This window comes from Rhamphochromis sp. 'chilingali' (assembly GCF_963969265.1).
Source record: "Rhamphochromis sp. 'chilingali' genome assembly, chromosome: 1".
In the NCBI taxonomy this organism is placed as follows: domain Eukaryota; kingdom Metazoa; phylum Chordata; class Actinopteri; order Cichliformes; family Cichlidae; genus Rhamphochromis; species Rhamphochromis sp. 'chilingali'.
This window is the reverse complement of record NC_137929.1, coordinates 70,569,601-70,597,229: the sequence shown is the minus strand read 5'-3', so window position 1 is coordinate 70,597,229 and position 27,629 is coordinate 70,569,601. Positions and strand designations below refer to the sequence as shown.

Here is a 27,629-nt window from a genome sequence, read left to right as displayed (position 1 = left end):
CAGGAAATGACAAATGTAGCACAGCAGCAGCGTTTAACACGTCTGAGCTGGAAACAGGAACTCTGCTATGATCATCATTCATATAACAACTTCCAGCTTTTGGTGCTCGGCTACAGTTTGGATGGATTTGCATTTAAAGATGCAAAGAGACTGAAGTGGATAGGGTCAGGAGGTCAAAGGTCAGAGCTCCTGTGGGTCTGAGGGCGGCCTCATGCTGGAGAAGGATGAAGGAGTCTGACCTGATCCAGTGTTTGACATGAACACATCAGCACTGCTGTCAGTGAGCCTAACGACAGCCGTTAGCATCATTTCCTGTCACTGTGGTGGTTACAGTGACATCATGCAGTTTGTGCTTTGACCTCCAGAGGGCGACAAATCAGCACAGACAGAGAGCTCCAATCAAACTTTGCTGCCATCAGGAATAATTCTTCAAATATAATCATCAGTGTTTGAGCAGTTATGATATCAGGGACAATCTAGACATGTGACAATACTGAACATGTCACATGACACACATCATGTGATCCACTCTCAGTCTGCACTTTCATTCATGACTTCAACAGGTTGAAATGAGCTTTGAACAAACATCCGTTTAGTGCTGAAATATTCAAACGCTGCAGGAAGAAGAACAACAAAGTGATGCATGATGTTTGTGTTCAAACAGGAAAACCGAAATAAATCACGACCTGCCAACAATATGGGAGTTTCTGAGGTGCACCTGAACGCAGCACACAGTGTTTCGATGCTCGTGAGTGTCCTCAAACGCCTCTCTGGGTGTTTCCGTCCTTCTCAAAGTTTACTTTCACTTTCCTGAACTTCGTGGAGTGGAGCTTGTTGTTGGTGTGTGAAGAAACTGTAAGTTTGTTTTGTTTCCTCCTTTAACAGTTTGTGTTTAGGAACTTTACTGTTTGTTCAGCTCATGTTGGATTTCTTCACACAACAAACTGTGTTTGTATTTCCGGTCTCTCCATTAAAGTCAGTGTGTAACGTTTTTCAACGAGGTCGAATGTGTCCGCCATTTTCTCTAAGTGTGTGTGATCAGATAAAACACGCTGAATGTTGCCTGAGCTCGACCGGAGAGCTCCGGGACTTTTTATTCGCAGGGACAGCAGCAGACGGAGAGCGGACATCATAAACGAATGTTTTGTTTACATGTGTGTTAGATATAGATTCAACTTGTTCTTCAAAAAAGAAGAAAGTGGAGACATCAACTGTTGGCTCCGCTCCAACCCTCCTGAGCTGAGCTTCAGGTTTAAACCCGCCTCCTTCCAGGAAGCAGCTCACCTGTGTGTCCGTGTTTAGTGTCCGGGTGTGGCGTGGAGCCTGTAGTTGGTGTGCGTTTGAAGAAACTCTAAGTTTGCTTTGTTTCCTTCTTTAGCAGTTTGTCTTTAGCGTTATAACAGGACGTGGGACATTTCTATTTACATAACATAAATCAGATCAGTGAATTAGGGTGCAAATCAAATAAACTGCTGATGTATGTTAGTCTTTATATGGCTCTGTTAAATAGCATGTTGTTATTGTTGATACTTCACAAAGGTCAGCTGTGCTGCATGGGGTTACTAGTTTTGTTTGTTTGAACTTTTATGAAGTATCCTTGGCTAAAGCACCCAACATCATAAAAAAGCTTGTTTCCCTCCTCATGAGTATGATGTCACATAGAGGAGGGAGCTGCTTGTGTTCTTTTTTCTTGGGTTTAACCCCAATAAGCAGCTCCCTCCACATTATAAGTCCTTCTGTATCTAATGTCTGCATATGATTCCTCATCTTCAAGCATGAGTATTTAAACTCTGACAGTTTTGCTTTGCTGTATCAAAATCCCAGGACCAAAAACATGTGAGGCTCAGCTTTGAGGTCCAAAGGGAGATCACATCTATATGAAGGCTAACATCATTTTTGACTTAAGTTAACTGAAATAACTGTTAAAAGTTTGCTCACACACCATCAACATCAAACACACAAAAACTCAAAAGACGCTAAAGCGTGTTCTTCAAGTCAGAGAGCTGCTCAACATGTTTTCATGTTAGTGTCTCTAGGACTTGATAAAAAAAGCCCTGATTGAATTCACTACCCAGGTTAAGTGGAATGAGTGGAATATTTCCCAAACAGAGAAATCCAATAACAAAAGATAAGATCAGTTTCTTTTTTCTATCGTCTCTTTTCTTATGCTAGATTTATTTCTCTGAATCTCCACAGCAGCAGGTGGAGGAGATGATCATAGATTCTGTTTATAGAACCAAACTCAGTGGAAAGGCCAGACTTTAAGGATAATTTAAAACACTTTCAGACATCAGTATATGCAGCCACTGAAGCTGGTAGGTCTGAATTTCCCACGAGAAAGTTCTTTCATATAAAAGGAAAAAGGAGGAGGTGAGCACTCAGGGCACAGAGACCCCCCCCCCCCCCCCCCCCCCCCGGCACACATGATGAAAGGAGGATTTCAGTTGATGTGCACATGAATGATTTGTGTTTCCTCTGCAGGTAGAAAGTGTGTGTGAGCTGAGCAGCATGGATCAGTGTGAGGACAGAGAGGAGGGAGCCCCTCCCTCTAAAAGCACTCTGTGTGGGGAACATGAGAGCCAGACCAAAGCTCAGAGGTGAGATGACCATCTCTAACTGTCCATGACTCTTCTCCATGTCACAGCTCAGCACTCACATCACTGCTCCATCATTATTCACAGGAAGAAACGAGGAACTAAATGCAAACATGAACCTGGACCCAGCTCTGTCTCCTTAAAGAGTGACCGGTCTAAAGCTGACATTATTGATTTTAAAGTCCAGCCTGTGTCTGCTGCAGAGAGGTGAGCTGTTAGTAACATGAACTCTTTGATTTAACTGCTTGATGTTGTTGGACATAAACTGTAGTGCAAACACTTCACTGCTCCATCATTATTCACAGGAACCAACGGGGAACTAAATGCAAACATGAACCTGGACCCAGCTCTGTCTCCTTAAAGAGTGACCGGTCTAAAGCTGACATTATTGATTTTAAAGTCCAGCCTCTGTCTGCTGCAGTGAGGTGAGCTGTGAACTCTTTGATTTAACTGCTTGATGTTGTTGGATATAAACTGCAGTGCAAACACGTCATTCCCTCAATCCCCTTTAAACTGTCTCTTAAAAACAAGCCTTTGGGTTCTAAACAACTGAAAATCGCCTTAAGCAAACCAGAAGTAAAACATATTAAAAAAAAAATTTGGTCTTCTCCAAAGTGGTTAATGTAGTTGTTTGGGATCCGGCTGAGGAACCTTCACGTTACAAATTTTAATACTGCATGAATTACTGGAAATAAAATGCCACAACAGAATGAAATATTTGCTTTGTGAAGAAACACAGTGAAATAAAATCATTAATTTTAAATCAGGCACGTGTCCTCCTGCAGAGAGGTAATGTGTGTGTAAATGTTGCTGTGACTCAGTGTTTGTGAATAAATCTCCATCATGTTTAATGTCAGCTCAGCTCTTTTTCACACACATTTCTATGTTCATATGTGAAGCGGTGTGTGTTGGACTGTTTCAAAAAACACAGCAATCAGAATGTACAGAGTGGATGTTCTAGGAGGTGTTTCTGTTGCACACACACCCATCATGGTCAAGTGCATCGAGTGGTTCATTATGAGGCATATTAAGGCCCTGCTACCACCATCTTGGACTCATTGCAGTTTGCCTATTGCCCAAACTGGTCAACAGACGAGGCCATTGCCACCACCCTACATTTTGCTCTCAGCCACTTGGACAATAAGGACACATGTTGTGTGAATGCTGTTCATAAACTTCAGTTCAGCATTCAACACAGTCGTTCCTCAGCACCTGATTGGAAAACTGAGCCTGCTGGGTCTGAACACCTACCGTAACTGGATCCTAGACTTTCTGATGGAGAGGCCTCAGACAGTCCAGATCAGTAACAGCATTTCCAACACCACCACACTGAGCAATGGAGCCCCTAAGGGCTCAGCTCAGCCCACTGCCGTTCACTCAGCTGACTCACAACTGTGCAGCAATGCACGGTTCAAACTACATCATCAAGTTTTCCGATGACACGACTGTGGTGGGTCTCGTCAGCATATAGAGAGGAGGTGCAATAGTTAACGGACTTGGCAAATAATTTACAGCCAAAGTATTCACTCACTGTGTCTCTACTGTTTCATTAGCTTAGCTTAGCTCGTAGCCGACTCGTTAGCACCATGGCTACTTCACCTGTCCCTCCTGCACTTTCTTGCTCATTGTGTCAGATGTTTAGTTACTCCTCGGCCTCCTTTAGCAGTAATGATACTTGTAACAAATGTAGCATATTTGCAGCTCTGGAGGCCAGGATTACTGAATTGGAGACTTGGTTCCCCCCCGATACACCCGTAGCTAGCCAGGCCCCTGTAGCTGGTGCAGCCGAAGATAGCGTAGCTAGCTGTTCCCCGGCAGACCCCAAACAGCTGGGGAAAGAGGGCGGCTGGGTCACGGTGAGGAGGAAGCATAGTCCTAAACAGAAGCCCCAGGTACACCACCAACCCGTTCATGTGTCTAACTGTTTTTCCCCACTCGGCGACACACCCGCCGAGGGTCAAACTCTGGTAATTGGTGATTCTGTTCTCAGACATGTGAAGCTAGAGACACCGGCAACCATAGTCAATTATCTTCCAGGGGCCAGAGCAGGCGACATTGAAGGAAATTTAAAACTGCTGGCAAACTTTAAACGTAAATTCAGTAAAATTATAATTCACGTCGGCAGTAATGACACCCGGTTACGCCAATCGGAGGTCACTAAAATCAATATTGAATCGTGTGTAACTATGTCGGACTCTGTAGTTTTCTTTGGTCCCCTCCAAAATCAGACCAGGAGTGACATGTTTAGCCACATTTTCTTCTTAAACTGCTGGCTGTCTGAGTTGTGTCCAAAAAACGATGTGGGCTTCTTAGATAATTGGGAGACTTTCTGGAGGAAACCTGGTCTTTTTAAGAGAGATGTCATTCATCCCATCCTTTGGATGGAGCAGCTCTCGTTTCTAGAAATATGGACAAATTTATTAACCCCCCCCCCCCCCCCCCCCCCCCCCCCAAAAATATGACTATCCAGAGTTGGGAACAGGGAAACAGCCAGAAGCTTGATGTCTGTAGTGCACAGCTTCTCCCTCACAATGACTGTAGAGCACCAGCTGCTGTTTACATGCAGACATGCCGCCGCCATGTTGCTTATGGTGCGTTCATGGTCTCCGTCCAGATGAAGAGGTAGTGAAAAGCCATCAATGTGCAGCGTGCTGTCGTCATCACTCATGCAAGTGGTTGACGCAGGCTTGCAGCTCGTCCAGCTTGTTGCAGAGAGAACACACATTAGGTTAATGGACAGGAGTGCTCGTTGTTTGTGTGTCTCCCTCTTGAGTCTGGCTCTCACCCCTTCTTCTTTAATCCCCTCCTGGTTACCTTGTTTTTGTGAGTTTTTTGATTTCCGTGTCCAAGAGTATTTCCTCGCGAAAATAGTCTGTAGGAGCAGAGCGGAAAAGCCGGAGCCTGGGCTGCAGCTGCAGCTGAATGAGGGACTCTCTGGTGTAGGTGAGCCTTGGGGTCATGTCGAAGTGTCAGAAACAAGTCCACAAAAATGAGAAAAAGGAAAGAATACGAAATGTACAGAGTAGACGGCGAAAAACAACAATGGAAAGAGCATTAAAGTTAGAAAAGAATGCAAAACTGCTCAGCTGACCGGCCATTCGACCACACGAACAGTGACCTGGAACTGGAAACCTCAAATCACAGGCCGAGGGGGCGGTGTGGCAGCAATTTTTCACACCAGCCTATGTATAAATCTTACACAGAGTTTCTGTCTGATTTCTCAGACCTTTTATCTGATTTAGTGCTCAGCTCAGATAAAGTAATTATTGTGGGTGATTTTAACATCCATGTAGATGCTAAAAATGACAGCCTCAACATGGCATATAATTTTTTCATTAGACTCAATTGAAGTATCTCAAAATGTAAAAGAACCCACCCACCACTTTAATCACACTCTAGATCTTGTTTTAACATATGGCATAGAACCTGAACATTTAACAGTGTTTCCTGAAAACCCTCTCCTGTCTGATCATTTCCTGATAACATTTACATTTACAATAATTGATTACACAGCGGTGGAGAGTAGACTTTATCAAAGTAGATGTCTTTCTGAAAGCACTGTAACTAAGTTTAAGAATATAATCCACCCACTGTTATCATCTTCAATGCCCTGTACCAACACAGAGCAGAGCAGCTACCCGAACGCTACCCCAACAGAGGTCGATTATCTTGTTAATAATTTCACCTCCTCACTACGTACGACTCTGGATACTGTAGCTCCTGTGAAAACTAAGGTCTCTAATCAGAAGTACCTGACTCCGTGGTATAATTCTCAAACACGTACCCTAAAGCAGATGACTCGTAATCTGGAGAGGAAATGGCGTGTCACAAATCTAGAGGATCATCATTTAGCCTGGAGAAATAGTTTGCTGCTTTATAAGAAAGCCCTCCGCAAAGCCAGAACATCTTACTATTCATCACTGATTGAAGAAAATAAGAACAACCCCAGGTTTCTCTTCAGCTCTGTAGCCAGGCTGACAAACAGTCAGAGCTCTTTTGAGCCAACCATCCCTTTAACGTTAACTAGTAATGACTTCATGAACTTCTTCACAAATAAAATTTTTATCATTAGAGAAAAAATTACCAATAATCATCCCACAGATGTAATATTATCTACAGCTACTCTTAGTACCATTGATGTTAAGTTAGACTCTTTTTCTCCAATTGATCTTTCTGAGTTAACTTCAATAATTACTTCCTCCAAACCATCAACGTGTCTTTTAGACCCCATTCCTACAAAACTGCTCAAAGAAGTCCCGCCATTAATTAATGCTTCAATCTTTTTTTGTAAGTATGTTTATTGAGATGTTTTGATATAAGGAAAAAAGAAAGACACAAAAAAAACAAAAAACAGACAACATAACAACAAGGGCTAAAACACACAAATAAGACAAAATATTACACTGCAACGACAAAAATACTACTTCAACATCAGTTGAAGTAGTATTACTAGTAAAATTACTATTGTAAATTATTCAAAATTACTTCAACTGGCAATAAACAGAAATAAAACACTAAGGTGGTAGGCCGAGTTATTGGTGATCGATCAAACAGGACTTTGCTTTAATACATGGTCTAAAAATGGCTGCCACACATCAAAGAAATTACTAAGTTTGTCCGCTAATGTGTACCTAATTCTCTCCATATGTAGTAGAGCACTCAGTTCTGTTTGCCACATTTTGAATTGAGGTACAATATCCGACTTCCAGAGAGTCAAGATAATTTTCTTAGCAATTACCATTCCGAACAAAACTGCAGTTTGTGCAGCAGGGCTGAGGTGTAAAAGGGAAGAGGAAGTTCCAAACAATGCAATTATTGGGTCCGGCTCTAATGTGCAATTATAAATACCAGAAAAATATTTTAAAATGTCCAACCAATAGTTAAGCAATTTGGGACGAGTCCAAAATAAATGAGTGAGAGAGCCTTCTCCAAGTTTACAACGATCATATATCACAAATCCTGTGCAGTTTAGTTTTTGAATAATGAAGTCTGTGAAGCACTTTGAATTGAATTAACTGATGCCTTACATTTATAGAGCAAGAATGGATCCTACACAGACTCCTCTCCCACACCTCATCTCCTATTTGCAAACCAAGCTCCTCCTCCCATGCCATCTTCAAAAAGTCAGATTCAAAATTTAAATACTCAGAAAAAGCTTTCACAAAACCAGAAACCAACTTTTTAGAATCCGGGGAACTCAGAAGGAGTGTAAAAATTGACCCCTCTTCCGGAAGAGATGGAAAATTAAGAGTACTCTGACGAACATAGTTTCTTATCTGTAAATAATGAAAGAAATGTGATGCGGGGAGAGAGAACTTGTTCTGCAACTGGGTAAATGATGCAAACTGCCTGTCAATAAATAAGTCTTTGACAGTAATAATACCTTTCTGTGTCTAGACCTCAAAAGAGGCGTCTAAACATGAGGGTGGAAATGCATGATTACAATATATTGGAGTATGGATCGAAGTATCTGGTAGAGCACAACCTTTTTTGTTCTGACTAAAGATTTTAACGCAGTTCGAAACTATAAAATTATTGACCTTGGTTCGTGGATTAGAGGATGAAAAAAGAAGAGCAGGGAGGGAACTATTCTCAACCCCACCACTCTCTATGACCACCCAAGGTGCGGTATCGGCAGACATGACCTTTTTGTACCCTTCCTGCCAGTAAACAAGAGTTCTAGCATTTGCAGCCCAATAATAAAACTGAAACAGTGGCAGAGCAAATCCACCCTTAAGTTTAGACTTACAGTACATAGATGAACTTTTGATATCCTGTGAGTTTTAAAGCCCCAAACAAATGGTAATACTACTGAGTCGATCACTTTAAAAAATTGCTTATTCAAAAAAATAGGTAAATTTAAAAATAAATATAGAAATTTAGGAAGGGAAACCATTTTAATTACGTTAATGCGACCTACCATGGGAATAGGTAGAGCCCTCCATTTCTCAATGTCCTTTTTCAATTTTTCAACTTGTTCAAGATAATTCAACTTAAACATCGATTTAGGAACCTTAGGCAAAATAACACCCAAGTATTTCAATCTGTCTGTAATTTTAAAAGGCAAAACTTTCAAAATTGCAGTTAAAGCCACAAACTCACTCTTCTGCCAATTAATTGTATAACCTGAGATTTCCCCAAATGACCTCACCACATCTAAAAGTACAGGAACAGATTGCTCAGGATTTGACAAGAACAAAACAACATCATCCGCATATAAAGAAATGTAGTGCTTGATATTCCCCAATCGGACAGGGTCAATAGAGGGCTCATTCCTAATGGCTACTGCAAGAGGTTCAATAGAAATTGCGAAGAGCAAAGGGCAGCCTTGTCGTGTCCCGTGGTGTAAAAAAAGAAAAGGCGCTGATCTATCTTGGTTAATAAGAATGGAAGAAGAGGGATGTCTATATATCATATCAACCCATGATATAAACTGTTCGCCTAAACCAAACTTCTCCAGTACCGAAGCATATAGGCCCACTCGACCTGGTCAAACGCCTTTTCAGCATCTAAGCTCAGTACTGCGATCTTGGAAGCTCCCTAGTGCCTATGATACATAGTGTTCATCAACATTTGAACATTAAAGAAGAAAAACCTCTGGGGGACAAACCCAGTTTGATCCGGATGGATAATTGATCCAACATGTCCATTTAATCTGTTTGCCAAAATTTTAGTGAAAATTTTCATATCCAAATTCAACAAAGCAATAGGTCGATAAGAGGGACATTCTGTTTCATCCTTTCCTTCTTTCAATAACAAAGAAATATTAGCTTCATATAGCGTACGGGGAAATCTTTGAGTATGGAAAGAATGCTTAAACATTCTCAATAAAAGCGGGGCCAGCTTTTCAGAGTATTTTTTATACAGTTCAATGCCAAACCCATCTGGGCCTCGGGACTTTCCATTGGGGAATTACTTAATAGCTTTCGAAACTTCTTCAATAGTAATATCTGAGTTTAAAGCCTCTCGTGCAACGTCATTCATTTTCGGGAGATCCAGCTTCCCTAACCAATCAGTAATATTGCCCCATGATTTCGACATATAGAGCTCTTCATAATATTCTCTAAATCGCTCATTAATAGCTTTAGGGCTAATTAAAATTTCGCCTGATCTTGATTAAATTTTGTGTATAGCCCTACTGGCCTGTAGGCCTCTTAGCTGCCGAGAAAGAAGCTTATGGGGCTTATCTCCAAACTGAAAATGCTTCTGTCTGATCCTAAATAGCTGATCTGTTACTTGACTAGATAAAATTGTGTTATACTCAAACTTCCTTTTAATTATGTCTTGGAAAAAAAGAGGGACAAGAGGAGGCCTTGTGGTCCTGTTCTGTGTTAATTCAGCTTCTATTTCGAACAGGCGTTTCCAGCGTTCTTTTTTTTTTAACGAAGATTCAAAAGAAATAATTTCTCCTCGCATTACCACTTTAAATGTTCCCCATAAAATCGAATCAGAAACGTTTATCATTAGCTTCCAAGAAATCTGATATTTTAGTTGTCATAAATTGGCAAAAGGATGTCTCACACAGGAGTGACGGGTGAAAACGCCAGTAACCCTGTTGTTTCGTACCACAGAAGTCCAGGACTAAAGAGGTTGGAGAGTGATCCCAGATCAATATGTTATGATAAGTTGAGCATACAACTTTAGACATAAATTTAGAATCAAGCAAAAAATAATCTATTCTGGAGTACGATTTGTGCACTTATGAAAAATAAGAGTAATCTCTAATCTCTTAATGCTTCAATCTTAAATATGATCAACCTATCTCTAATAATCGGCTATGTACCACAGGCCTTCAATCTGGCTGTAGTTAAACCTTTACTTAAAAAGCATCTCTAGACCCAGCAGTCTTAGCTAATTATAGGCCAATCTCCAACCTTCCTTTATATCAAACATCCTTGAAAGAGTAGTTGTCAAACAGCTAACAGATCATCTGCAGAGGAATGGCTTATTTGAAGAGTTTCAGTCAGGTTTCAGAGCTCAGCACAGCACAGAAACAGCTTTAGTGAAGGTTACAAATGATCTTCTTATGGCCTCTCACAATTATACATGCTTCCCTTAGCCTGAAACGCTCGCCTGATATTGACACTTAAGTATGGGTCTGTTGATTGATTTAACTGACTGGCTTCAAGTTCCACACCACATGGCCGCTGGACCTGCTAACCGGTCCTTCCTCGCTAGACTGCTATTACAATCACTGTCTTGCAAGCTCCATGACCTGGATGACTGAGAAACTACACAGAGAGTTATGTAGTTTCCAAGGAGTCAGGTATGGATGGCTAACTCTGTGCCTTAATCCTGGCAGGTTAGAAAACACTAATGACACATGTCATCTGTGTCATTACAGTTAAGATAATTAGACCATTGGAAATATTACAAAAGATTTACCAGTCTTTATTCTTGTAAGAGCTCCAGGTATTTAGTGGTGTAAGCTGTTTTTTTTCCTTTTCCATTTCTCTTCTTTTTTTCTTTTTCTTGTTTTTGCCAGCAGCATTAAGATGGTGTTTTCTGAGAGCCAAAACTCAGCATTTTCAAATATTGATCTTTCTCCTGTGTTGAACTAATTCTTCATGATTCCTCCACAGAGTGGGCCAGCAGAGCTCAGAGGTTCCCAGAAGTCAGTCTACCCAGCAGCATCAAACACAGCTGGACTCCATATTTATGGTCTGTACATGTTCAACATCTATTCTATTCAGTCATTTCTCAAAAAGAACGGCTATTTATACTTCAACCATATTGCAAGTATTAGTTTTTCGTAGTATTAATTGAAAGATAAGACAAGTTAGAAGCACAACTAAACACTGTTTCAAATAAACAATGAGCTTTAGCAGCTGGGCTGGTCAAAAAGATGTGTTTGTAATTTTATCTATACCCATGACCACCTTGACACATATTGCTACAGACAGGTCCTTTAATTTTTGGCTGTCATGGTAGTGTCTAATAAACTATGAAAGCTGGATAAATGATTGGAAAACTTTAGAAAAAGTTATTTATCATATTATTATAGCATTTATTCCACTCTAAACAATGCAAAGTTGAGTTATCTGATCTCAGAATTTGATTTATTTTTTCTTTTTTTAAACATTCCAATTTAACAACCTCCCTTGAACATACTGACTACAATTACCATGATGTAGCAATATTCACTCTGTTTCCAGAATCAAAATGTGCTGTGGACTGCAACAGAAATATGATTATGACAACACCTTCATATCTCCTGGCTATTTCTGTCTGTTGTTCCTGGTCTCCCTCTGTTCATTGTTCCTCTCTTCTTCCACTGCACCACCAGTTGAGGTTGTAATGTAACATATTAATTGACACAATACTCTATTCCAGCTACTGCAGGACAACATCATCACTTTTGTGAAGAATGAACTGAAGAAGATTCAAAAAGTTGTCAGTCCAGATTATCTGAAATACTTGGAAGGTCAGAGAACGGTTGAAGAGAAAGTGGGTGAGGACGAGGAGCAGAGGAATAGCAGCAGAGAGGCATTTGTGAAGATCACATTGGACTTTTTAAGGAGAATGAAGCAGGATGAACTAGCTGACCTTCTGCACAAGAGTAAGAGGATTTCTATAAAGATTTAAGCTGCTGGTTGAACAGGTTGTTTACTAATGTCTAACCCTAAAGTGATAGTCAAACATAAATATAAAAATTCTGGACTGATATTTGTTGTCTATTCTGCTGTACAATGATGCGAATGTTGTTGTGATTTGGCGCTATATAAATAAAATTGAATTGAATTATTCTTTCTTTTAGGAACTTCTAATAGAGACGTCTATTGGAGTGAGTGTAAACTTAAATCTACACTGAAGAAGAAGTTCCAGTGTGTATTTGAGGGGATCGCTAAAGCAGGAAACCCAACCCTATTGAATCACATCTACACAGAGCTCTACATCACAGAGGGAGGGACTGCAGAGGTCAATGATGAACATGAGGTCAGACAGATTGAAATGGCCTTCAGGAAACCAGACAGAGCAGAGACAAAAATCAGACAAGAAGACATCTTTAAAGGCTCACCTGGAAGAGATGAACCAATCAGAACAGTGCTGACAAAGGGAGTGGCTGGCATTGGGAAAACAGTCTTAACACAGAAATACAGCCTGGACTGGGCTGAAGACACAGCCAACCAGGACATCCAGTTCATATTTCCATTCACTTTCAGAGAGCTGAATGTGCTGAAAGAGGAAAAGTTCAGCTTGGTGGGACTTGTTCATCACTTCTTTACTGAAACCAAAGAAGCAGAAATCTGCAGCTTTGAAGACTTCCAGGTTGTGTTCATCTTTGATGGTCTGGATGAGTGTCGACTTCCTCTGGACTTCCACAAAACTACAATCCTAACTGACCCTAGAAAGTCCACCTCAGTGGATGTGCTGCTGATAAACCTCATCAGGGGCAAGCTGCTTCCCTCCGCTCGCGTCTGGATAACCACACGACCTGCAGCAGCCAATCAGATCCCTCCAGAGTGTGTTGGTATGGTGACAGAAATCAGAGGGTTTGCTGACCCACAGAAAGAGGAGTACTTCAGGAAGAGATTCAGAGATAAGAAGGAGGCAAGCAGGATCATCTCCCACATTAAGACATCACGAAGCCTCCACATCATGTGCCACATCCCAGTCTTCTGCTGGATCACTGCTACAGTTCTGGAGGATGTGCTGGAAACCAGAGAGGGAGGACAGCTGCCCAAGACCGTGACTGAGATGTACATCCACTTCCTCGTGGTTCAGGCCAAAGTGAAGAAGATCAAATATGATGGAGGAGCTGAGACAGATCCACACTGGAGTCCAGAGAGCAGGAAGATGATTGAGTCTCTGGGAAAACTGGCTTTTGATCAGCTGCAGAAAGGAAACCTGATCTTCTATGAATCAGACCTGACAGAGTGTGTCATTGATATCAGAGCGGCCTCAGTGTACTCCGGGGTATTCACACAGATCTTTAAAGAGGAGAGTGGACTGTACCAGAAAAGACTGTTCTCCTTCATCCATCTGAGTGTGCAGGAGTTTCTGGCTGCTCTTCATGTCCATCTGACCTTCATCAACTCTGGAGTCAATCTGCTGGAAGAACAGCAAACAACCTCCCAGACACGTGAAACAAGAGAATCTGCAGAGACACACTTCTACCAGAGTTCTGTGGACAAGGCCTTACGGAGTCCAAGTGGACACCTGGACTTGCTCGTCCGCTTCCTCCTTGGTCTTTCACTGCAGACCAATCAGACTCTCCTACAAGGTTTGCTGACAAAGACAGGAAATAGTTCACAGAACAATCAGGAAACTGTCCAGTACATTAAGAAGAAGATCAATGACAGTCTGTCTGTAGAGCAAAGTATCAGTCTGTTCCACTGTCTGAATGAACTGAATGATCGTTCTCTAGTGGAGGAGATCCAACAGTCCCTGAGTTCAGGAAGTCTCTCCACAGACAAACTGTCTCCTGCTCAGTGGTCAGCTCTGGTCTTCATCTTACTGTCATCAGAAAAAGATCTGGATGTGTTTGACCTGAAGAAATACTCTGCTTCAGAGGAGGCTTTTCTGAGGCTGCTGCCAGTGGTCAACATCGCCAACAAAGCTCTGTAAGTAAATATGTACTCATTTTAAAGACTTTTGTAACAAAATGATACAGGGAGTGCAGAATTATTAGGCAAGTTGTATTTTTGAGGAATAATTTTATTATTGAACAACAACCATGTTCTCAATGAACCCAAAAAACTCATTAATATCAAAGCTGAATGTTTTTGGAAGTAGTTTTTAGTTTGTTTTTAGTTTTAGCTATTTTAGGGGGATATCTGTGTGTGCAGCTGACTATTACTGTGCATAATTATTAGGCAACTTAACAAAAACAAATATATACCCATTTCAATTATTTATTTTTACCAGTGAAACCAATATAACATCTCCACATTCACAAATATACATTTCTGACATTCAGTCTCTGAGTATTGCACACCTTGTGCTTTTGGGCACTCCAGTGATGTTGCAGCTCTGAAATATGGCCAAACTGGTGGCAAGTGGCATCTTGGCAGCTGCACGCTTGACTTTTCTCAGTTCATGGGCAGTTATTTTGCGCCTTGGTTTTTCCACACGCTTCTTGCGACCCTGTTGGCTATTTTGAATGAAACGCTTGATTGTTCGATGATCACGCTTCAGAAGCTTTGCGATTTTGAGACTGCTGCATCCCTCTGCAAGATATCTCACTATTTTTGACTTTTCTGAGCCTGTCAAGTCCTTCTTTTGACCCATTTTGCCAAAGGAAAGGACGTTGCCTAATAATTATGCACACCTGATATAGGGTGTTGATGTCATTAGACCACACCCCTTCTCATTACAGAGATGCACATCACCTAATATGCTTAATTGGTAGTAGGCTTTCGAGCCTATACAGCTTGGAGTAAGACAACATGCATGAAGAGGATGATGTGGACAAAATACTCATTTGCCTAATGATTCTGCACTCCCTGTATGAAGTGTATTTCTCTTGTCTACATGAAACAATAAAACTATTTTCAATAATAATTGTTTCAGACTAAGTGGCTGCAACCTCTCAGAGAGAAGCTGTGCGGCTCTGTCCTCAATTCTGACCTCCCCGTCCTCTAGTCTGATGGAGCTGGACCTGAGTAACAATGATCTGCGAGATTTGGGAGCGAAACTTCTGTCTGCAGGACTGGAGAGTCCATATTGTACACTGGAAACTCTCAGGTTAGAACTCAGACAGTCAAGCAGTCATTTACCCTTCAGAAATCAAAAGTGTAACTGGCTATTTTTCACTAACTGTAATGTGACCTTTCTATTCTTTTACATTAAAAGAAAATGTCTCGTTTGTTGGCATTCTATTCAACACAACCTCACGTTTAAATTGGCAGTTTCTTTGTTTTTTTCATTTTGACGTACTGCCTTAACACAACCTAAAATCTCACAAAAAACACTTAAAAACAATGTTTTTTATTTTTATTTTTTAGCATTAAATCACCAACATGTTTAAGAAATCATTTAAAACTTTAGCCGCTAATATTAACTAGAGCAAAAATGTACTGCTATTGAGTATAGTTTACCTTTCTTTCACTAGAGGAAGCCAAACGCACCATGACTGTAGTTTGCCATTCATACCACTAGATGGACTGTAGTTTCATATTCATTTCAATAGGACCAAAATTTGTGCAGAAATTTCATATATAAAAAGTATAAAGGGTTATAACCATCAAAAGTCATAGAACACCATTTGCGATCAAGCCAGACGAAACTATATAACATATTTTAATATCCCTCCGACAGAAGACAGAGACGATATGTTATCTGGTTACCGGGTGTTTTTTTTATTTTTTATTTATAAGAACAGTAACACAGGCTACCGTGGACCGTAGCCAATGCCAAAACTACAAGGGAAAAAATGTGTTCCCCTGAATCAAAACAAAAGTTTTTACAGAACCCCCGATAGAACCATGCCCAGAAAGCGACGCAACGTGTGCCGAGTTTGTGACACTGGAAAGTCCACAACGGCCTGAACTTTTTCAGTCACGGGCCATACCTGCCCTTGTCCCACTTGCTTGCCCAAATAGGTAATAGTAGCCTTCCCGAACTCACATTTAGAAAGGTTGAGCGTGAGGGAGGCATCGTTGAACCGCCCAAACACCTCAGAAAGTGTTGCGAGATGTTCAGGCCACAAGGTAAAATAGACAACCACGTCGTCCAAGTATGCCTCGCACTTAGACACTCCACACAGCACCTGCCGCATAAGGCAGGTGCTTTTTTTTTGGCCTGTCCCGTTTGGCTCTTTTGCCATCAGAATTGTTGTCTAAAGGCAAAGAAAGATGCCCAACGGATTTACTTTACCAAACTGACCATCCCAGCCTTGCCGTAATGGTCCATTTGATTCACCTTTATTGTTTATTTTATTTTCACTTACTGAATACGGGACAGACTTGACTGGGGGAAAGAAGGGGAGAAAGAAAGAGGGAAAGAGAAACAGCTGAGAAGAGGGACGGGGGAGAAGGGCAAAAGACAAAAACCAACAGAACGGGCAGAGAAAAAAAAATGCATATATCAATCACCTGGATCACCTGCTGAGAAAGATAAAAGAAAGCAAGCAGAAGAGAACAAGAGTAATAGAATAAACAACATCACAATGATATATGGGAATATGACAGTAAATACTAAATGTTAAACATTATTGTGCAGCACATAAGATCAACAGAACACAGTGTGCTTTGAGGTAGGAGCCAAAAAGGGTGTAGTTTGTGGGTGTGATCACCCGTGTGTACACCTGTGAGCATGGACGCGCTTGTTTTTTGTTTTTTTAAAAGGTTCCTTCATGTAATAATCTGCTAGAGGGTGTGGGGGGGCCACAGCCCCGTCCTCCAGGGCGTGAAGCAGGTGTGGAGGAGATCAAAACTCCAGACATCCAGAGGCCCCCAGAACACAAGAGACCAAGGAAGACCAACAGAGGGGCAGCTGCGCCACTGTCCCGGAAAGAGCTGAGGAGAGTCCCAGATGAGGGCTCACTCAGCAGCCGCGGAGCAGAAGCCAGGGGGAGTTGCAGTGACGCGCCCGTGAGCTCCGCCGGCAGCCAGCTGCGCCTGAGTGACCGAGCCCCAGGCCGAGAGGCCGGGGGCACCCCACCTCCGAAGTGGCCCGAGCGAGCCCCAGGCTCCAGGCCCCGATAAGCGGCCGCCAAGGAGTGAGCCGGTGTGTACCTGGACGCCCATCCCCGGACACAAAGAACCACCAACGCACCGATGTCTGAGGGGGTCCGCCACTGGCAGGGGAAGTGGTGGTAGGGGGAGATAGGCCTCCAAACCTTGGAGGGCCTGAGATGTCCCCAGAGAGGTGGCGCCTGACACCCAACCTGACATATAGACACAGACATACAGGCACACACAGATACAAACATCCATTCCCACCCTCATGCTCTCATATGCACTTACTCCACACTCAACCAACGTGGAGACAGACATGAAGAGACGTTGTACACACGATCACACTCCCCAAGCGTACTCTACAAACCGGGTCTAGGTGCCCTCGCCCCTGGAGGCAGAGATCTCCAAAGCCCTAGGTGTTAATGGAACCTGCCAGTACCCCTTTAATAGGTCCAGCTTTGTAACATACTGAGCAGAACCAACACGATCGAGGCAATCTTCCATCCGCGGGAGCGTAAACGAGTCTGGTTTGGTAACCGCATTCACTTTCTGGAAATATTGTCCGCTATCGCTACCAGAATACAAGGCGAGCTCCACGCGTCATGACTGGAAATAGCAAGGCCATGCTCAATGAGATATTCAACTTCCTACTGCATCAAGCTCCGCTTTGTGGTGTTTACACGATAAGCGTGCTGTTTTATCGGCCTGTCAGTTTCCACCGTGATGTCGTGACACAGGACAGATGTTTGCCTACGGTAGTCAGAAAACAAAGGTTGATGAGCTTTCACTAACGCAAGGACATCCCTATGAGCAGGGGGTGGCAAATGAGAGCGGGAGGACTCCAAAGTGGCCAACATCTCGCAATTCCAATCTCCGAGCCCCCAGTATACAGCCACTTTTTTCCATCAAACCATCGTCTTGTGGGTGGTACTCTGTGGTGCCCAGAGCAAATTACATCACCGGTGGCGAGCTCTTTGGACACATAACATTTGAGCATATTAACATGACACACTTGCAACTTTCGCTTCCGATCAGGCGTTTTAATGACATAGTTAGTATCACTTATTTTCCGATCCACCTCATAAGGACCAGAAAATTGAGCTCGAATGCTAGACACAGTCACTGGAAGCAAAACCAGCACCTTCTCCCCCGGGGCAAAATTCTGAACCACGGATTTCTTGTCAAAACGTGCTTTCATAATGCCCTGGGCTCGCCTCAAGTGGTCGCGGGCCAACTGCACGAGAGAGACATTCCTTAAAAGCACACACATAATCCAACACATTATCCTCCACCCGATGCGATTCGGACAATAATTTCTCTTTAAGTAATTGCAACGGCCTGCGTACCGTGTGTCCAAAAACAAGATCAGCTGGGCTGACACGGAGGAATTCCTGCTTGGCTTCTAGAACGGTAAACAACAATAAGAGAAGCTAACTCAGAGGAGCGATTGCTTACGTAGCCCCCAAAAACATAACTAAACAACAATCACTTACCTCCCTGACTAACTAAACATGAGAAAACTGTACCCAACTGAAAAGGCGATCCACTCGAACTTCCTCATGACTTGCAGAGCAACACAGGGCATGTCGCAGCCCCAGCTGGTTGGGGTAAAACCGAGGATGGATGATTGCCGTCCTCAACCGCGCCGTCTTATACTCCTGGTGTACCATCTTCGGGATCCACCACTCCTGGAGGCGCACCTGCACACTCACATTTACATGTCATAATCCCAGCCCACGACGGCAGCCGTAACAGCAGTGTGTGTGACATTCCATCATTGTCCAACTGTTCTGACACACACACCAAACAAACAAACAAAAAATGTCTAAATTGCACACTACCTACTAACTGTGTAAATTCTCTGTTATGACTGGTTTTCCTTGGTCTATAAAAAAAAAATATTACAATATTACATATCAGAATTTGATGAAATTGTCTATTTCTTCTTAAACAAATAAAACAAATCTCACAAAGTTTTCTTCAGGTGTTTGAGGATGCATGGAATTTATCCAACAAGTCTACATGTATCTTGTGGACTTGGCATTTGACTATCATTCATTTGTTTGTGACAAATAAAATTTGAATTTGAATGGGTATTTTATCCATAAAAATAATTGAAAATAAGCCTTTAGTGAAGTTTTAACAAATGTATTGGTTTTTTTGTGTGTGTTTATATAGTCTATCAGGCTGTCTGATCACAGAGGAAGGCTGTACTTCTCTGGCTTCAGCTTTGAGCTCCAACCCCTCCCATCTGAGAGAGCTGGACCTGAGCTACAATCATCCAGGAGACTCAGTCCAGAGTTTGTTGGCTGGACTGAAGGATCCACATTGGAGACTAGACACTCTCAGGTATGGAGAGAATGTCTGATAGAGGAGGAAAAGTTGAAAACATCTGCTGTGTCCTACATTCAGTTCCTGATTGTTTCATGCAGATGTCACAAATGAAGGGAAGTGCTTGCTCATTACAGACAATCTAAGGAGCTTGAAAAGAGCAACTGGGCTTTTTCTTGCAGACATTTCATATGAGAAGCTTCTTCAGTTCTAAAATAAAATTTTGGAGAGACTTAGGTATTTAATTTAATTTAAAATTTGGTTATCCCTAAAAAGGGTCGTTGACCCATTATTAATTATGTGCCTCACCACATGAGCCAAGGTGTGAAATAGATAGAAATGTTCAGCTGAGTCTTTCCCTGTAAAGGTAGCAGCCATCTCTGTCCCACATCTTGGGTAGCACTGCTCTGTTCTGTCAGGGTCCCATGTATGGGGTGGGCTATGTTGTCCAACAGGGATGACATCTTAGCCACCATTCTCCTTTCTCCATTCTTACTCACCACCTCCACTGGGTCTAGAGGGCATCCTAGAACAGAGCTGGCCCTCTGGATCAGGCTGTTCAGTCTCTTCCTGTCACCAGTAGAGATGCTGCCGCCCTAGCAGACCACACCGTAAAAGATGGCTGAGGCCACCACAGAGTCATAGGTCTTCAGGAGTGGGCCCTTCACTCCGAAAGACCTCAGTCTCCACAGCAGGTACAGCCTGATCTCCCCTCTTCTGTAGAGGGTTTTTAAATTGTGAGTCCAGTCAAGTTTATTGTTCAGATGTACACCAAGGTACCACAGCCTCAAAATGTCCATACCTTGGATGTTTAGTGGTTGAAGTAGAGGATGTTTTTGGTTGTGGAAGTCTACCATCAGCTCCTTGGTTTTTCTTGTGTTGATCTGGAGGTAGTTCTGCTGGCACCAGTCCTCAAAGTCACTGGGTGAGGTGTTCCGGAACATGCCCAGAACACCTTACCCAGGAAGCGCCCAGGATGCATCCTTGTCAGATGCCTAAACCACTTCAGCTGGCTCCTTTCAATGTGGAGGAGAAGCAGCTCTACTCTGAGCCCCTCCCAGATGGCTGAACTTCCCTACCCTCTCCTATCTCTAAGGGAGAGACCAGCCACTGTCGGAGGAAGCTCATTTCCACTGCTTGTATCTGTGATCTTGTTCTTTTGGTCACTACCCACAGCATGTGACCATAGGTGAGGGTAGGGACGTAGATCAGACAGGTAAATTGAGAGCTTCACTTTTGCGCTCATCTCTCTCTTCACCACGACGGACTGGTGCAGCGGCTGCAGCATCAATCCGTCTGTCGATCTCCAGCTCCCTTCTCCCATTACTCACAAACAAGACCCCGAGATACTTAAACTCCTCCATTTGGGGTAGGAACTCGTCCCCGACCCAGAGTGGGCACTCCATCCTTTTCTGGCTGAGAACCGTGGCCTCGGATTTCGAGTTGCTGATCCTCATTCCCACTGCTTCACACACGGCTGTGAACCGTTCCAGAGTGAGCTGGAGGCCATCAACCGATGAAGCCAACAGAACCACATCATCCACAAAAAGCAGAGATGAGATTCTTAGACCACCTACGTGAAAGACCTCCGCCACTTGGCTGCGCCTAGAAATCCTGTTCATAAAAATTAAGAACAGAATTGGTGACAAAGGGCAGCTCTGGCGGAGCTTATCCCCCACAGGGAACAAGTCCGAATTATTGCCGGCAATGTGAACCGAGCTCTTAATGGTTGTATAGGGATCAAATAGCCCGTAGCAATGGGCCAGACACCCCATACTCCCATAGCACCTCCCACAGGACACCCCGAGGGACATGGTCGAATGCCTTCTCCAAGTCCACAAAACACATGTAGACTGGTTGGGCAAACTCCCATGCCCCCTCAAGTATCCTTGAGAGGATAAAGAGCTGGTCCAGTGTTCCGCAACCAGGACGAAAACCGCATTGTTCCTCCTGTATCCGAGGTTCGACTAGCGGACGAACTCTCCTTTCCAGCACCCTTGTATAGACTTTCCCAGGGAGGCTGAGGAGTGTGATTCCCAATGTAGTTGGAACACACCCTCCAGTCCCCCTTTTTAAAAATGGGGACCACCACCCTGGTCTGCCAGTTCAGGGGTACTGCCCCTGATCTCCACGCAACATTGTAGAGGCGTGTCAACCAGGACAGCCCTACAACATCCCGAGCCTTCATGAACTCGGGGAGGACATCATCCACACCAAGGGCTCTGCCACCAAGGAGTTGTTTAACTGCCTCAGTGACTTCGCCCCCGTAAATTGGCGGGTCATCCCCCTCATCCCCAGACTCTGCTCCCTCCTTGGAAGACGTGTCAGTGGGATTAAGGAGGTCGTCCAAGTATTCCTTCCACCGTCCGACTATTTTCTCAGTCGAAGTCAGCAGCGCTCCACCAACACTATCCACAATACTGGTAGACGCCTGACAGTTTACCAGAATCTCTTTGAGGCAGTCCAAAAGTCTTTTTCCATGGCCTCTCCGAACTCCTCCCACACCCAAATTTTTGCTTCAGCCACTGCCTCAGCCACAATCCACTTTGACTGTCGGTACCTGTCAGCTGCCTCCAAAGTCCCACAGGCTAACCAAGCCTGACAGGATTCCTTCTTCAGCCTTGTGGCTCCCTTCACCTCTTGTGTCCACCATTTGGTTTGGGGAATACCACCACGACAGGCACCAACCACCTTGCGGCTGCAACTCAATGCTGCAGCTTTGGCAATGGAGATGCTGAACATGGTCCATTAGGACTCAATGTCCCCAGTCTCCCTCTGGATGCTGTTGAAGCTCTGCCGGAGGTGTGTGTTGAAGATTTCACGGACTGGGGCCTCTGGGAGGCGTTCCCAGCACACCCTCACTACATGTTTAGGCGCACTGGGTCTGTCCAGCGTCCTCCCCAGCTCAGCCCCTCTCTTTACCTGAGTGTCCAGAACATATGGTCGCAGGTCTGGTGATACGATTACAAAATCAATCATCGACCTGTGGCCTAGAGGGTCCTGGTGCCACATGCACTTATGGACACTTTTATGTTCGAACAAGGAGTTTGCTATGGCCAAATTGTGATTTGCACAGAAGTCCAATAAGAAAACACCACTTGGGTTCAGATCAGGGAGGCCGTTCCTCCCAATCACGCCCCTCCAGGTCTCGCTGTCATTACTCACGTGAGCATTGAAGTCTCCCAGTAGGAAAACAGAGTCTTCAGGTGGAGCACCCCACCCAGGGACTCCAAGAAGGCTGGGTACTCTGAACTGCAACTCGGCGCATAAGTGCAAATGACAATCAGGACTTGTTCCCTGAACCTAAGGCGCAGAGAACAAACCCTCTCATCCACCGGGAAGAACCCCAATGTACAGGCAGCAAGCCGAGGGGATAGTAGCATACACACCCCAGCCCGCCAGACTGAGACAGAGTCCACCCCCTCTCCAGGAGACTGGTTCCAGAGCCCAAGCCATGCGTAGAGGTGAACCCGACTATATCTAGCCGGTACCTCTCAACCTCATGCACTAACTCAGGCTCATTCCCCACAAGAGAGGTGACATTCCATGTCCCAATTGCCAATTTTGGTAGCCGGGGATCGGTCCGCCAGGGCATCTGCTCCTGGCTGTCTCCCGGCACACAATGCACCCGACCCCTACGGCACCTCATGCGGGTGGTGGGCCTGCAGGAGGATGGGCCCATGTCCCCTCTTCTGGCTGTGGGCCTCAGTAACCCTATCCGGGGCAGGATAAACTGTTGTCTCAATGTTTTCCTCATAAGTGTATTCGTGAAAATGTTGCACTGTTCCTTTAACAGTGTCTAACAGTATGTATATGAGAGCCATGTAATGTCCAGTTGTGTATGCTGAAAGAGACTGTGCTGGTCTGACACCCCCCCCCCCCCTCCTTTCAGGGTGGAGCCTGCTGGAGTCCAGTGGTTGAGACCAGGTCTGAGGAAATGTAAGTGGGTTTTTAATGTGATTCATGAAAACAAAGCAGCACACATTCAACCATCTTCAAACTGTCACATCACTCATTTACATCTCTGATGTCAGGAGTCAATCAATGAACAGATGATCAATAACTGCAGCTGGATTGTGTTTGTTCTCTCCATCAGATTCCTGTCAACTCACAGTCGACGCAAACACAGTACACACAAAACTCCAACTGTCTGACAACAACAGGAAGGTGGCACATGTGGAGGAGGTTCAGTCATTTCCTGATCATCCAGACAGATTTGATTACTGGCCTCAGCTGCTGTGTAAAAATGGTCTGACTGGTCGCTGTTACTGGGAGGTCGAGTGGAAAGGAGGGGTTTATATGTCAGTGAGTTACAGAAGAATCAGAAGGAAAGGAGACAGTAAAGATTGTTGGTTTGGTTACAATGATCAGTCCTGGAGCCTGATCTGCTACGATGATGGTCCTCATTCTGTCTGGCACAATAGCAGAGGAACATCCATCTCCTCCTCCATCTCTGTCTCTAACAGAGTAGCGGTGTATGTGGACGTTCCTGCCGGCACTCTGTCCTTCTACAGAGTCTCCTCTGACAATCTGATTCATATTCACACCTTTAGCACCACATTCACTGAAACTCTTTATCCTGGGTTTAGATTCAGGTATCTTGGTTCCTCAGTGTCCCTGTGCTGAGCTGAGTTTAAAGTAGGGCTGCTCAATTAATCGAATTTTAATCTCGATTACGATCTGGGCTTTCAACGATCATTAAAAATGACCGAGCCGATTATTAGCCCCTCCCTCGTGCTTTACTCTCGCGCTGCTCCGTGTGGCAAATCGAGCGCACCTCCCTGCATTTCGAACACGCGTCACAACAATTAAGAGCAGCGGTCTCCAACCTTTTTTGCGTCACGGACCGGTTTATGCCCGACGATATTGTCATAGACCGGCCTTTAAGGTGTCGCGGATAAATACAACAAAATAAAACTAGTACCGGTACCGAAAAAAAGAAAATTTATTCCTAACACACGTGAAAAGACCAAGGAAAACCGAGTAAATGATAAAAATGATAACAAAATAACGCTGAACACTGATAAAAACCCTGAAAACTATACATTTCACACCTGAGCCTCAACTCTCGCGGCCCGGTACCAAACGATTCACGTACCGGTCCGAGGCCCGGGGGTTGGGGACCGCTAATTAAGCGGACCCGAGGGAAGCTCGGAAAGCTAAGCCGAAGTTATTTGGAGAGGAGAGTGACTGCCATTGGTTGAAAAGAGAGGTAAAAAAAACTTCAGTGGTGTGGAAACATTATGGGTTTGAGGGGTCAGACGTGGATCAAGTAGACATAGTGTGTAAACTTTGCTACAGTGTCTTAGCTGCACCACAGAGCAACACTGCACAGTTCACTAAACACAGATGTTTACATTTTTCATTTATTTTTATTTTGCAAACATTTGCACTGTTATCAGTATTTGCACTATTTTATATTATTTTTTGACAATCTTTAAAGTCATTATTCAACACGTTGTTATTGTTAAATAAATATCGTCAAATAATCGAGATCTCAATGTCAGTGAAAATAATCGTGATTATCATTTTTGCCATAATCGAGCAGCCCTAGTTTAAAGAGTGTCCTCCTGTTAGAGAAACACTCTGACTGTTGAACAGATAGTTCAGTCTGTACATGTCTGTCTCTTTCACTCAGAAACACGTTTTCAGATTCATGGATTCAATCAGTTGATGTTTGAAACTGTTCTAAATGATTCCTTGTAAACTTCTTCCTCTTCAGTCCTTTAAAGATGGAAGCTCCCATTATTACAGGATCCACATGTTGTTTTTCTGTCTTTTTACACTCAAAGTTTCAGAGTGAATATCAATATGTTGTTTTTCTCTGAAGCTCAGTTCACAACCAGCTCCTCTGCATTTTCAACAAGTCTGAGCTCATTAAAATGAATCCAAATGTTTGATTTCTCTTTCTTAATGGGATGTTTCCAAACTCTCCACATCTTTTACTCATTGTTGGAAGCTCATCATTTCAAAATGTTTCAGCCATATAAGCTGAAAATATTGGCTCAATTGTTTTGAATGCAGTTCAAGCAGAAAATGATTGTATTGTACTGAGGGATCATAATGCATGCGGCTTATCTAATAAACAGCAGACGCTGATTATTTGAAACTAGTCTTGTGTTTTTCCCATTTTGAACAAGAACAAGAACATGGTGCAGGATGTTGGTAACAGCTTCGTTATCAAACTCTTAGAAACATGTAAATATCTGTGTTTAGCACTGCGTATGTTGTGTATCACTTTAGTTTGTATGAAACATGAAAAATATCACAAAGGGTCCTGGTGAAGAATATGCTGGAATTTGGTGACAGAGATGCTCTGTATCTCATTGTACAACTGTATAGTGACAATAAAGGCATTCTATTCTATTCATTCTATTCTTTGACGTCAAACTTTTAGAAGCCGTTTCATTGTTTATCATGCAGCTCTAGTTTGATAAAACGCTGCATCAAAAACACAGGAAATAATGTCACATGTTTATTTCCACAAAGCAGAATGAGTCTATTGCTGACAATAAGTGATGTACAAACAGAGTGAGCATTTCTGAGCCCCCCAAAATAAACTGAGAAGTTCACTAAATGAAAAATGGACTGTGAGCTCAGTTCATTCATCATTAGTATGTATTATATATGTCTATGTATTTTATTACTATAATATATATCAGGTACCACTGCTGCTAGTTTCAATCATTGTGCAAATGTGCTGTTTATAAGGTTGGAAACCTGCAGTCAGCTAAGACTGAAGAAGTCACCTGGATCAGTGACCAAACGTTTCTCCCACTGAAAACGTCCAGATGAGCAGAATCAACCTTTTGGGATCAGCCAGCAATGCAGCTGTCAGGGTTGCGGGGTCATTGACCCAGTGATTTCAGTTTGTTCATGTTCAGTTTATTTTGCCACATCAATGTTGTTCTCACTTCCTGTTTTTCCCGTATCAGCTCGTCTCTCATGTCGTTAGCCAGATTATGTTCAGCTGTGTACTCACCGGTCTCTCATTATCATCCGCATCAGTCTGTGTATTTAAGTCCTCAGTTTCCTCCAGTTCTTTGTTGTGTCATTGATGTTGATGTCGTCTCTCCGCATGTATGTTCAGTTCAGTCACCCAGTCAGTCATTTCAGTTCATGTTCTGTTCATCCAGCCTACCTACAATAAAACACCATTAACACCATTATCCTGCACCGTGAGTCCAGCGTTTGGGTCATGTCTTCCTCACCTCCACACACGACATGCCTGACAGAATGACACGACCCGTGAGCGGCAGGAGGCAGAGCTCTCCTTGTGGGCAGAAAAGCTTAAGGAGAGACAGACGCCCGTCATTAGATTTACTGCAGAAACTGGATCAAACTGGATCCAACTGGAGCTCTTGTTGGGATCCAGGGTGCAGCACGTCTGTGCTGAGCAGAATGAATAAAGCCAATAAGATGTCTCTGTATGAGGAGGCGGGGTCACAGGAGGTTCACAGAAACTCTGCAGCAGCATCATCAGCTCACATGGAAACTTTGATGATTCACTTCTGTGGTGTTTTTACAGAAACACGTCACAAAATTAGCTCCGCCTGTTTTGTGTGTGAGCTTTGAGTTTCTTGTCTTCATCCTGGATTCTTGTGTTGCTGTTTTTACACACAGCAGATATTTCCTGGTTGCTTCCTTGATGATCACATGAAGCTTTCTGAAGCTTGGATTGAAAACGCTTCATTACTCAAAGCTTTCCAACACAGGCCTCTGTGCTGCCATCTAGTGGAAAAACATATGAAGTGCAGCGTGAAGCTACATTTATTTATAACATACTATAACCCATATAACTATATGTATAGTGTATTATGTAGGTTTTAGAACTGAGAGGTAAATTGCTGATGGCCTGGTTTTTATTTATGTTCCCCATGGTTCACCAGCTCTCACACAACACCAATGATCCACGTCCTTATAAACCTCCGAATCAGGTCCTGAAGCAGTGACGTCCTGAGTGAAGACCTCACTGATCACATGACTCTGGTCACCTGGACTCAGTGTTTCTGAAGCAGTGTGCTGGGTTTTTACAAATACGTGGCTGCTGCCTGATGTTGGGCCCACAGAGGAAGACGACTGA

General features: G+C 43.4%; 1 protein-coding gene across 1 annotated transcript; it reads left to right on the top strand.

Annotated features, from left to right (window-relative positions):
• The first annotated feature begins 743 nt into the window (after positions 1–743).
• Positions 744–26,108, top strand: LOC308395977 (protein NLRC3-like). Its single transcript, XM_080881037.1, has 11 exons — positions 744–855; positions 2,482–2,597; positions 2,682–2,801; positions 2,900–3,019; positions 11,177–11,255; positions 11,928–12,153; positions 12,352–14,158; positions 15,108–15,281; positions 19,394–19,564; positions 23,439–23,485; positions 23,643–26,108. Exons 2-11 carry the CDS (start codon positions 2,509–2,511, stop codon positions 24,170–24,172), a joined length of 3,363 nt encoding a protein of 1,120 aa, XP_080737163.1. The 5' UTR covers positions 744–855; positions 2,482–2,508; the 3' UTR covers positions 24,173–26,108.
• Positions 26,109–27,629: the final 1,521 nt, after the last annotated feature.